This window comes from Sinocyclocheilus anshuiensis, unplaced genomic scaffold (assembly GCF_001515605.1).
Source record: "Sinocyclocheilus anshuiensis isolate Anshui unplaced genomic scaffold, SAMN03320099.WGS_v1.1 scaffold1249, whole genome shotgun sequence".
In the NCBI taxonomy this organism is placed as follows: Eukaryota; Metazoa; Chordata; class Actinopteri; order Cypriniformes; family Cyprinidae; genus Sinocyclocheilus; species Sinocyclocheilus anshuiensis.
Genome location: NW_015549641.1, coordinates 91,788 through 104,680, shown reverse-complemented (window position 1 = coordinate 104,680; position 12,893 = coordinate 91,788). Strand labels below are relative to the sequence as shown.

The 12,893-nt window shown below is 38.2% G+C and overlaps 1 protein-coding gene across 2 annotated transcripts in view; it reads left to right on the top strand.

Annotated features, from left to right (window-relative positions):
• LOC107659876 (ectonucleotide pyrophosphatase/phosphodiesterase family member 1) overlaps positions 1 to 11,445 on the top strand; it is a 60,798-nt gene extending 49,353 nt beyond the window's left edge. The window contains exons 23-25 of one of the 2 annotated variants that reach the window (XM_016448974.1): positions 2,623 to 2,755; positions 9,639 to 9,783; positions 10,996 to 11,445. In XM_016448974.1, the coding sequence (XP_016304460.1) occupies positions 2,623 to 2,755; positions 9,639 to 9,783; positions 10,996 to 11,148 (431 nt within the window). In that variant the 3' untranslated portion in view covers positions 11,149 to 11,445. Of the gene's footprint in view, positions 1 to 2,622; positions 2,756 to 9,638; positions 9,784 to 10,995 lie in introns of those variants that run through there. The other variant, XM_016448975.1, reaches the window with a different exon arrangement.
• The last annotated feature ends 1,448 nt before the right edge of the window (positions 11,446 to 12,893 follow it).

Sequence of the window (12,893 nt, the reverse complement as noted above, 5' to 3'; positions counted from 1 at the left end):
GTCATCATAAAATATTGAACTTTAAATTGAGAATGGGTTCCACATGCCAGTAAGCATGTCACATATTTTTCTCAAAAGGCTGTAATTCTGTATTGCAACTCGTAAAGTCAGAATTAAAAAGCCTGAAAAGGTAAATATTCTCCATTTAAAGCTGCCCTATAATTAGGATCAGCTGATCAAAGCTGAATTGAGGCCAGCCCATATTTATACCAAAATCAAAGAAAAGAGTCCCACAGGAGCGCTTGACCTGCCAAAAAACACCTAGGAATGCTCAACAGAGCATCCAAAGAACTGCAGTTTTCTCAGCGTAATTTCATTCCTCTGTTATCAGAGTGAGACAAAAATGGGCTCAATGAGAATACAGAGACAGAGATGATAGAGATGCTGTTTTGTGTTTATATGGGTCTGTAGACAAACATAAAATTGGCATCTCAGTAATATCTCATAAAGGATATTATATTGTATGTGTCTTTAAAGTGTCAATTTACCCAAAAATGAAAATTGTCATCATTTACTCACCCTCAAGTTGTTACAAACCTGAGTTTCTTTCTTCTGTTGAACACAAAATAAGATATTTTAAAGAATGTTGGTAACCAAACAGTTTCTGGTCCCCATTGACTTGCATAATATATTTTTTTTTCTCCCATACAATGGAAGTCAGTGGGGACCAACAACTGTTTGGTCACCAACATTCTAAAAAATTATCTTCTTTTGTGTTCAACAGAAGAAAGAAACTCAGGTTTGGAACAACTTGAGGGTGAGTAAATGATGAAAATTTTCCTTTTTGAGTGAATTATTTTAGGTCAGTGTTACTTTAGTATCATTGATATACTATTTTTGTTTTTGTTTTGTTTTAATATTTTGAATTAGATTTTATTTTTTAGGTTTTCTTTCATTTGAATTTTAATTAAGTTTTAGTCATTTTGTTCTGTTTTTATAATTTTCTTAAAAGAATTTATGTCTATGTAGTTTATTTTTTATGTTTTAGTTATTTAGTTCTAATTATTTTAGTACTTCATGTTAAACTAAATGAAATGGATTTAGAAATGTTACGTTGACAACTAGCTGAAATAAAATGTTTATTTTCTTATATTTTTAAGTTCTTATGTTTATTAGGTTTCTTATATTTTAAAATAAATTACATAAAAATAAAAAGATGTTAATGGCGTCTTAGAGCTCTCTCTCTCTCTCTCTCTCTCTCTCTCTCCATATATATATATACAGAAATCAGTTAAAAAGGTTTAAGCCAGGTGATCCTCACTAGCCATAATGAAGGCAGACCTGCTGTATTAATAGCCAGTATTGAGTGTTTTACACAATATGCCATTCAGACCTGTGAACCATATTTAACTGATGTTTTGCTTTAATCTCAGAGAATCATCATTGGTAATTGCAACACTTGTGTATGGTAAACACTTTCTTCATTCTGTATTGTGCAAGTATTTAGCTCAAAGTGAAAATTACTCATTTCATTTCCCAAACTAACTCCACCGAATAGCATGCATGTAGAACATTAACTCTCTGCATTCCATTAGAAATCATTCATCTGTGTTTTAGTGCAACTACAGAGTGATAATCTGAAAATGAACATCAGGATGTGTTTGTGGTTTGGACTTTGGGTGCACCAGCATTTCATAACACATTTATCTGTTATCAGTCGATTACACAAGTATATTGTTTATGCATTTATCATAGGAATATTATTCATAAGAAACCTAAACAGCATCGTTCATTAGAATCCTTTTGTGGCTCTTTTGAAACATCTTGTTTGGTTCAGTCACATGAAAATGCTTAATTTGCACCTTGCTGAAGATAGAACATAGCATGATTATTGAGTGCAGTAATTATGCATAAACGTAATTATGGATAGCACTCTGCATTAACATTGTGATTATGTTTGAATGTTGTTATCACTGTTTTAGATATCATTTGGTGTTATCATATGGTTTCTTTTCACATAAAACTCTTTTATATATGCATATATTGTGTGTATATACTGTATATATATATATATATATATATATATATATATACAGTATATATTAGTTCTGGGCAATGATTCAAGTTTTTAATTGCCATTAATCGCATTGTTATGCACAAAATTCAATAATGAATTCAAAAATGCTTTATTGCTGCTGTATGAACAAATTTACTGCTGTAAATATTACTGCTGTATGAACAAAAGTGCAATAACATTTGGTTTGCAAACACTTTAAACAAATAAGGTGTTTTTTTACAGCAGTATTCCTTTTACATAGTAGCAGTTAAAATATTTATTAAATATAAAACCAAAGCTATTTGCCACTGCCAGGGCATTAACGTTTTTATAGAAAATATTATATAGTTTGTTATAGAAACATAACATTATAACAGATCATAACATTATAACAGGCGCTTTCCGAGTAGAGACCTGCACTATTGCGGGACCCAACGTAGCAGAGTTCGGCGCAGGACAACACCTGATGGGCAAGACTCGTGTGTGCGGGATGCGGGAGAATAATTGTGTACTCACACTAGGCAATCTTAACCGTGCTTGAGCGCTTCTGACATTTATTTCAAATAATACAAATATATTAATGGTTTTAGTTAACAATAATAACATGTCTAATGTCTTTGTGACAGATATTTGGAATCGCTTTCACAATGTTCTGCTGGTGAAGTATTCACAAGAGCTGAATGGAGTCAATGTTGTGAGTGGACCAATATTTGACAACGACTTTGATGGGAACTATGACTTTATGAACAAGGGAACCCCGTAAGTTTGCAAAATGACCCAGTGCCAGAAGAGTGTGTGAAAGATCCATTAGCTAAACAGACTACCCAAAAATCTGCCACAGTATCAGTAGAAAACCAGTAGAACAGTAATATTGTGAAATATTATTACAATTTAATACAACTGTCTTCTGTCAGTCACTACAAGTTATGTTGTGACAGCATTAGGGGTGGTTTCACTTTATTTTGATGGTCCCTTTAACACATTCTGTTGCCAACGTAGCAGAGTTCGGCGCAGGACAACACCTGATGGGCAAGACTCGTGTGTGCGGGATGCGGGAGAATAATTGTGTACTCACACTAGGCAATCTTAACAGTGCCTGAGCACGTTTGGCCCCCAAAGCCCAGTTTGTTTGACTAGTGTGATCGCTCCGTGCCGCGCTTGGGAGCGGTTCGTTTAGCCGTCCCTGGCTCGGTTGGAAGAGGTGGACCAGAGTGCGGTCCAGTAGGGCTCATGCGCGGCACGCATGTAGTGAGAGCGCTAACCGCGCCGGAGCGCGGAACTTCTGATACGTGCAGCATGATTGCGTGTACATTTCTGAGCGGCAAAAGTGATAGATCTGTAAAGCAATATATATTGTGAGAGGGCCGTGTGTTACCGCGTCCCAAACGACTCAAAATAATAAACCACAAAGTTAACAAAACTATGCACTCCACTGTGCTGAGCGAGATCGCTTCTCTGCTGTCTTCACGTGCTATCGGAAACTTCATATTTCCCACTTATGAAGTCGTGAGCACTGCTGCAGTCTTTGCCCTCCCCAAATGCTCTCATTGGTATCTTGAGACGCGTGATGACACCCATCCCAAGTACTGATTGACATCCCACCCCTCCTGTGACCCATGGTTTGTGTGGACCAATATTTGACAACGACTTTGATGGGAACTATGACTTTATGAACAAGGGAACCCCGTAAGTTTGCAAAATGACCCAGTGCCAGAAGAGTGTGTGAAAGATCCATTAGCTAAACAGACTACCCAAAAATCTGCCACAGTATCAGTAGAAAACCAGTAGAACAGTAATATTGTGAAATATTATTACAATTTAATACAACTGTCTTCTGTCAGTCACTACAAGTTATGTTGTGACAGCATTAGGGGTGGTTTCACTTTATTTTGATGGTCCCTTTAACACATTCTGTTGACTATAAGTAATGTTGCACCTACATGTCTACTGACTTTCATTAGAGTATTAGTAGAGTATTAGTAGACTGGTAGGGTTAGGGTTAGAGAGCCCCAATCACCTCTGAGTTTAAGTGAAAACGCCAATGAGTATTGGCTAGTGGATTTTGCATGCCAAGCCACTCCCCGTACATGCGGGTATATAAGGCAACAGAGTGCATCCACTCATTCAGGTTTTTGCTTCGGAGCCGAGTGGTTGTATGTTTATTCATTACCACAAAGCCATTCACCTTGCTGTTAAGAAGAGGGCTGTCCTGGTTGGCGGTACGGCACAAACAGCAGGTCCCCTGGGCGATTCAACTAAAAAGAGCAGTTCCTCTAAAAGAGCAAATCACAGACGGTCTGCATTTTTTTAAAGACACTCCATCTGTGTCCTCTTTGTTGCGGTCTTTTCCTATCCTCTGGTGACCACCACGAGATGAGAGGCATCGACAAAGTACACATTCTTGATGTTCCCGTCTCCCAGGCTGGCCTTCTCGGCGACACTTTTTTGGACACTTTGCCCAACAGTTATCGGCAGTACAAAAGCAGACTGAGGCCATCCAGCACATCCTGCCCCAACATGATCCTCCTCCTGTCGCCATTCCGCTAAGCCGCTCAAGTCCTCAAGGAAGACGATAAAGCAGCCCTGACATGGGCAACCCGGAGATGTGGGTGGTTTCACTTTATTTTGATGGTCCCTTTAACACATTCTGTTGACTATAAGTAATGTTGCACCTACATGTCTACTGACTTTCATTAGAGTATTAGTAGAGTATTAGTAGACTGGTAGGGTTAGGGTTAGAGAGCCCCAATCACCTCTGAGTTTAAGTGAAAACGCCAATGAGTATTGGCTAGTGGATTTTGCATGCCAAGCCACTCCCCGTACATGCGGGTATATAAGGCAACAGAGTGCATCCACTCATTCAGGTTTTTGCTTCGGAGCCGAGTGGTTGTATGTTTATTCATTACCACAAAGCCATTCACCTTGCTGTTAAGAAGAGGGCTGTCCTGGTTGGCGGTACGGCACAAACAGCAGGTCCCCTGGGCGATTCAACTAAAAAGAGCAGTTCCTCTAAAAGAGCAAATCACAGACGGTCTGCATTTTTTTAAAGACACCACTCCATCTGTGTCCTCTTTGTTGCGGTCTTTTCCTATCCTCTGGTGACCACCACGAGATGAGAGCATCGACAAAGTACACTTTCTTGATGTTCCCGTCTCCCAGGCTGGCCTTTTCGGCGACACTTTTTTGGACACTTTTCCAACAGTTATCGGCAGTACAAAAGCAGACTGAGGCCATCCAGCACATCCTGCCCCAACATGATCCTCCTCCTGTCGCCATTCCGCTAAGCCGCTCAAGTCCTCAAGGAAGACGATAAAGCGGCCCTGACATGGGCAACCCGGAGATGTGGGGAGCTGCTCTTTTCCAGGAGGTGGCGGGGACAGCACCACTCCTTCACCTGGAGGAGGCCAATCCTGGATCTGCGAGTCTTGAATCACTCTTCACAAGCTTCTGTTCAAGATGTTGACGCGGAAGCGCATCCTCAGATGCATCCAATCCCAGGATTGGTTTGTAGCGGTCGACCTGAAGGATGCGTACTTTCATGTCTCGATTCTCCCTCAACACAAACACTATCACTCAAGCCAAAGCGAGTGATAGGCGAGCTTATGTGGAGACTGTTCACGGACTGGTGTTCTTCTCGCCGAGAAGACTCCTGAAGATGCCCAATCTGAGTCGTGCTTTCTTTCCTGCACCCTCTGTCACCCTCCACCTTGAATAGTGTATTGTGCTGCTGTTGGAGCACATCACAATGAGTGGACGGCCGGTCCCTGGGGAAGCATGACCTGGTCATTAGGTTCCTGAGGGGTGCTAGGCAATTTAACTTTTCTAGGTCACCACTCGTGCCCTCCTGGTGTCTCTCTCTTGTCCTTGCTGGACTTCAGAAAGATCCCTTTGAGCCTCTTGAGTCAGTCGAGCTTAAGTTCCTGTCTCTTAAGACAGCACTCCTGACTGCGCTCACTTCCAACAAGAAGGTAGGGCACCTACAAGCATTTTCGTTGAGCGAAGAGTGCCTTGTATTTGGGCCGGCCTTCTCTCATGTTGTCCACAAGAAGGTAGGGCACCTACAAGCATTTTCGGTGAGCGAAGAGTGCCTTGTATTTGGGCCAGCCTACTCTCATGTTGTCCTGAGACCCTGGCCTGGATACGTGCCCAAGGTTCCCACCACTCCCTTCCGGGTCCAAGTGGTGAACCTGTAAGCGCTGCCTCCTGGAGGAGGCAAATCCAGCCGTGGCGTTGCTGTGTCCCGTAAGAGCCTTGCATATATACGTGGACCGCACCTGGAGTTTCAGAACCTTCACCTTTGTGAGGTTTTAGGGCCAGCCCCTGTACTGGGCTAGGTGTCCCATCTGTGTGATTCCCTGTGGGTAATCCCAGATGTGTATTCTTCCACGGTAAGGTTTCCCTCATGGTAAACTCGTGTCCACCCCTGTAGAGATTCCACTCTGTCCATCTCTCTTGGTAGTATAGCTCCATCCCTACTTCCAGGTAGGACCTCAGAGACTTATTCCATATGTAGTACTGCCTCCCTGGGGTCAGTCCATATTTGTATCTCCACATATCACCTTCCTACAGGTAGGATGTGGCCTCCGTAGCGGCCTTATCCCTTAGACTGAGGCACTCTTCCCCAACGATTTCATCTAGCCTTGCTGAAAATTAAAAAAAAAAAAAGATCTGAAGCAAGTCTTTTTTCCAGAAGTTGAAATTCCTTCTGTTAAAGAATTTCTGTGGGCGGAACAGCAGCATGGGCTTCTCCAGCAGCAATGTACTCACCATTGGCCCCTCTCGGCACGAAGGTCAGTGAATTTGCACTGGGGAGTTTGGAAGGTTACGACTTCTGCGTAGCATTTGCTTGACACTCCTCAGCCTGTCAACATTTGCAGTGCCACAGGTTGTAACAGTGTTCAGTGGTTGTGGTGCTTTCCATAGACCCCTAATGTCGTCACGACATAACTTGTAGTTACCGACATATAGACGTATGTAACCCTCGTTCCCTGAAGGAGGGAACGGAGACGATATGTCCCCATGCCATATCCCTGAACCACTTGCTGATGCCGGACATAATTGTAACCACATAATGTTTATTTTAGGTTTCAGACATTTAAATACACAAGTACTAGTAAAACAATACATTTAGAGTTCGTAAAATACACACGGTTGTTTATGGAAGCAGCAATAACAATCAATTCAAATATAATTTGTCACCGTGTTTTATTAATATCAGATATACACAGTGTAAGTAACTATAAAGTTCACTCTATTCTTCTCCGTTCACCGGCCACTTACTTACATGTATTTCGGGAGAAAGTTATGAATTTATGTGCTGTAAATCCGACTGACAGGACTCTCTGAACTGCAGCGCGAACAAACATGGCGGCGCCCATCTCACGTTACAGATCACGATCAAGATAATTTAGAACGGTTTTTAAATGACAAAACACTCATTTACACATATTTGTGAATCGGAATATCAGATAGTTGATGATATGGTAAGCAAGTTTATGAATATTTTGAATAAAAAATGAAATAAAAGCGATCCATCTGTCATACAGTGTTATTGTGGCCACGGTGTGTCACGTGATCCGACTGACAGGACTCTCTGAACTGCAGCGCGAACAAACATGGCGGCGCCCATCTCACGTTACAGATCACGATCAAGATAATTTAGAACGGTTTTTAAATGACAAAACACTCATTTACACATATTTGTGAATCGGAATATCAGATAGTTGATGATATGGTAAGCAAGTTTATGAATATTTTGAATAAAAAATGAAATAAAAGCAATCCATCTGTCATATAGTGTTATTGTGGCCGTGGTGTGTCACGTGACAAGCATGACACGTCGCCATGGAAACAATAAGGGGAAATGTTCTAAAGTAACGGTTGCCTAAAAAAAACTCACTCTGTGAGGACAGCTAGAATATTTGAAACTCACCAGTGAAAGGGTTCAAATTAGAGAATATTGGGGCTCCCAAGTAAACCCCTAATGTCATCACGACATAACGTAACGAGGGTTACGTACGCAACCGAGACATTTTGTAACATTATAATGGTATATCACTTTTGATCAATTTAATCCATCCTTGCTAAATAAAAGAACGGAAGCCCTATGAGGCCATGGATTATTATTTTTTTTCTTTTCTGTTTTCTCGTGATCACGATTTTATCATGATCTCGTTTTCGTTACCACTACTTAATTTTCTTGTGATCTCGACATAACAATTGTTGTTTTCTCGTTATCACAACTTAATTTTCTTGTGATCTCGAAATAACAAAAGGTGTTTTTTTTACAGTGATTGTTTGATTCTGAGAAACAATGCACTTGGAGTCTACTGTTGCTATAGTAACGAGAACATTTAAGTTGTGATAACGAGAAAACTACTTTTTGTTTTGTCGAGATCACAAGAAAATATTGGTTGAGATAATGAGAAAACAACTTTTGTTATGTCAAGTTTATGGGAAAATGTATGTTGTGATCACAAGAAAACATAATAATGATAATAGAAAAATTATAATAATGATAATAATCCATGGTCTCTTAGGACTTCTATATGGGGAGAGTGGGGTAAGTTGAACCACCCCCTGTATCTTGGCAACTGTACACTTTTACTGTCATGTGACCTTGTATTTTGGAACATTTTAACTTACCCCACCATAAACACTGAATTTAAGGTAAATCTCTGAAGTATAAGCTGGTATTTTAATGTGATATTATGCAACTGGTTTAGTTTATCATATAAGTACTTTTTTTTTTTGTAGTTTATTTGATAGGGACTGTATACAAGTTCACCAAATCCTTCTCTGATAAGAACCAGAAGATGCTTTTCATCACATTATAATAATTTATACTTTTCAACCTGTAGTCCTTAATGGCCTGTTCGACATTGCAGAAAAGCTACCATGTCAAGAATATTTTGACTAAAACATTCACATCTTACCCACTGACTCAGATCAGCTTACCCCTAACCTGGGGCAAATTGAGCCACGGGAACACATTTTTATAAACCATATTTTTAGAACCCTTTGTTATAGATACATTTTGATAATTTAAAATGATAGGAAACATCCTGAAATTACTTTAGATTATTTCATTGAACTTCTGCCTAATTTTCCCTTAGACATTTAAGTTAAAAATGTCTCGTCTTACCCCACTCTCCCCTACTAATTTCTTTAAAAAAAAAAAACTTAACTATTAATGTATTTCAGATTTAATTTTCCTTAAATGCCACTTTAAAATCAAAACAAACTGTGGTTGGTCACTTTACATGTTGGTCAGATGGTGTCCTGTCTAAAGGCTGGAATACACTACACAACTCTTAAAATCTGAACAGATTTTAAATCACTAGGCATTATACACTTAACGACTTTGTAATAGTCACAGAGGAAAAACTGACCATCATACACTAAACGACTGAGGATCTTACACTGTGTGTAAAAAACACCGAAGTGGACCAGAATTTATGCTTAAGTCAAATATGTGACTATATGAGACAAAACATAGTTTATTAGGCCAAATGCACCTTTACTATTAGATCCATAGGTAGTTCACATACTGCCCACTGCTGGCCAAACACTGCCAAAATGTGTTTAATAATGTATTAGACTGAATTATTTCCTCATAAAGATGATTATCTTCTGCTTTCAGGAACGGGGCTCCCATCCCTACACATTTCTTTGTGATTCTTACAAGTTGTAAGAACTCATCCCTTCCTGTCCAACAGTGTGACGGTCCTCTAGATGCTGTGTCTTTCGTTCTTCCTCACCGGCCTGATCGTCTGGAAACATGTCATGTATGTAATCAGCCATTCACCATCTAAACCACAGCAACCATAAGACTGTACAGAGGAAGTAGCTGAGTAACTTGCTCGTTAGGTAACTTGTTAACCACTTAAAAAAGTTAACTGCAAAATGAAACTAGTTAACAAACATTTGTCAGTACATTTCAACCATATTCAAAGACGATAGAACTAAATATGAAATTATATTTAAAGATGTACTTAAGTCCTATTTAAGTGGGTCACTAAATTTCAACTAGTTTAATTTAATGTAGATTTAAACTGTAATACATTTTAATTAATTGCAGTTAAAATGCATTGAAGTGGCTGAAAACATTATAATATAATGTATAATGTAAATATAATGAAAATATATTATTTCCTTAAAGGAACACTCCACTATTTTTGAAACAAGGCTCATTTTCCAACTCCCCTAGAGTTAAACATTTGAGTTTTACCGTTTTCGAATCCATTCAGTCGATCTCCGGGTCTGGCGGTAGCACTTTTAGCTGTAGCTTAGCATAGATCATTGAATCTGATTAGACCGTTAGCATCTCGTTCAAAAATGACCAAAGAGTTTCTATATTTTTCCTATTTAAAACTTGACTCTTCTGTAGTTACATCGTGTACTAAGACCGACAGAAAATGAAAAGTTGCAATTTTCTAGGCCGATATGGCTAGGAACTATACTCTCATTCCGGCGTAATAATCAAGGAACTTTGCTGCCGTACCATGGGTGCAGCAGGCGAAATGATATTACGCAGCGCCTGAAAATAGGCTAACTTCCGTCAACATAACCAACTACACAAACTTAGTGCCAGTCACGTTGGAAGTTACCTAGCTGAGGACTATTTTCATTTTTTAGCAAGATGCTAACGGTCTAATCAGATTCAATGATCTATGCTAAGCTACAGCTAAAAGTGCTACCGCCAGACCCGGAGATTGGCTGAAAGGATTCGAAAACTGTAAAACTCAACTGTTTAACTCGAGGGGAGTTGGAAACTGAGCCTATTTTCAAAAATAGTGGAGTGTTACTTTAAGTACTCTTAAAAGAATGCTAAAGTGTACTTTAGGGAAGCATAATATGGAATAAGGTATTGAAAAAAAAATCATGAGATTAATCAAATATGGTTATTAAAGAATAGGAATAGTTGTGTTTCTCTCTCATATCTCATTATGCATTTCTTTTTTTACACATCTTTTTTGTTTTATCATTTATTTCTCCAGAATGGCTCCGACTACTCATGGCTCCAGGACTGGGTTCAGCTTCACGTGGCACGAATCAGAGACATTGAGCTTCTGACGGGCTTGAGTTTTTACCATGACCGGATATCTGTTGCTGAAATGTTACAACTCAAGACCACACTCAAAACTTTCTAGAAACATTTGTGATCTTCGATCTCATTTCACTGTGTCTGCAGGCCACAAACAACACGTTCAGAATGGAATGGATCTCTTCACCATTGAAATGCAGCTGAGCTTTACCAGACTCTGAAACAAAGACGCAAGTTCATCCAGAGTCTTTGAACTCCTAAAATGGGGAAATAAAATGTTTTATGATCTCTGCTTTTAATGAAATCTTTATTCACAGAGGCGATCTATTTATAACTGGGGAAGTACCAACTGTATCAGAAACTGGCCCAGCAATCCTTGAATAACTACAATTCCGTTTTTCCAAAAAAAAGAAAATAACTGTTTTTCAGCACACATATGTTAGGGATTTAACTGTGGTTGGACTTGATCCTGCATTCAGCCTTTCAGCCAAAAAAAAAAGTATCCAAAAATGAAACCGCATCCAGAGCTTTTGTGCAAACACCTTGAAAACCACATTTTCCACAGTAATCACTTTCAAAATATTACTTGCTATATGTTGTTTTATTAAATTGTTCTACAACAAATGAAAACAAATGCTCTTTCCAGCAGTTTGTAGCATGCACAGCCAATTCATGATTTATTTACTCCAGTATAATAGTGGTTTGTACTGCCCCTTCAGGCCAGAATGCAGAATTACATCAAACAATAGAAGAACAACTCCTTACTGTGCATCTTTTTCTGGAGTTTTAATGGATTCACTCTCAGGTCAATTTTGATATCAACAAATTTGCATCAACATTCTTTATTACATTTGTATGTTACTTTTGTTTTTCAAAGTTCATATTGTGTAAGCAGAGATGAGATTGTACTGTAGATTTTCTCATTTGGTGATTATTGGTTAAATGTTTAATATCTGTGTGTGTGTTTTGTTTGTGCATTTTGTTATGGTTCAATACAATTATTAGATTTTTTTTTTTTTTTTAGACCTATTTATCATAAAAATGCAAAATTCAAAAGTAGAGGTCAGGAAGTTTTTTTTTTTTTTTTGTCAAAAGTGACAGTAATGACATTTATAATGTTACAAACATTCCAAATAAATTTCCTATTAAATTAAATTAATTAAAGAATCCTGAAGAAGAAAAACAATGCAACAAAACTGTTTTCCACCTTAATAGCAATAAGAAAAGTTTGTTGGGCACCAAGTTAGCACTGCTTTCTGAAGGATCATGTGTAATATTTCACAATTTATTTTATTTATTTATCTATTTGTTTTCTTTCTTTTTTTTTAAATAACAAAAAAAATCCAGAATTTAAACAGTAGTGTATATATTTTTATTAACATCTGTAATAATAACATATAAACATTATTTATATGGATATATCATCTTAAAATCATGAAGAAGAGTCTTATTTAAAGGCTGAAAGTATTTAATATAATCTTTTATTACTGTGTTTTAAGCAATGTAATTAATGAAGCGGTTTTGTTTTAAAATATTCATATTTCAAACCTTGTTCAACATCAAAGTTATTTGTGGTATGAACTAGCAGGAAACAATTTTGCTGTCACGTGACAAGAAAACCATAAAACAGGAAATGAAATCAGAAAGGACCCCCTGTAGACCTTCATGACTGTTTCAAGGTAAAAAAATCTGATCATTTTACCTCCTTATGATATTGCATGTGTTACAATATGTTTAAAAACCTTTTGTAATATACTGATGAAGACGTGTACACTCACATTACATGCATTTCAAGTTAAAGAAAAAAAATAGCATGTTAGAAAATCTAAATGAAAAGTTTTCTTCCGTAAT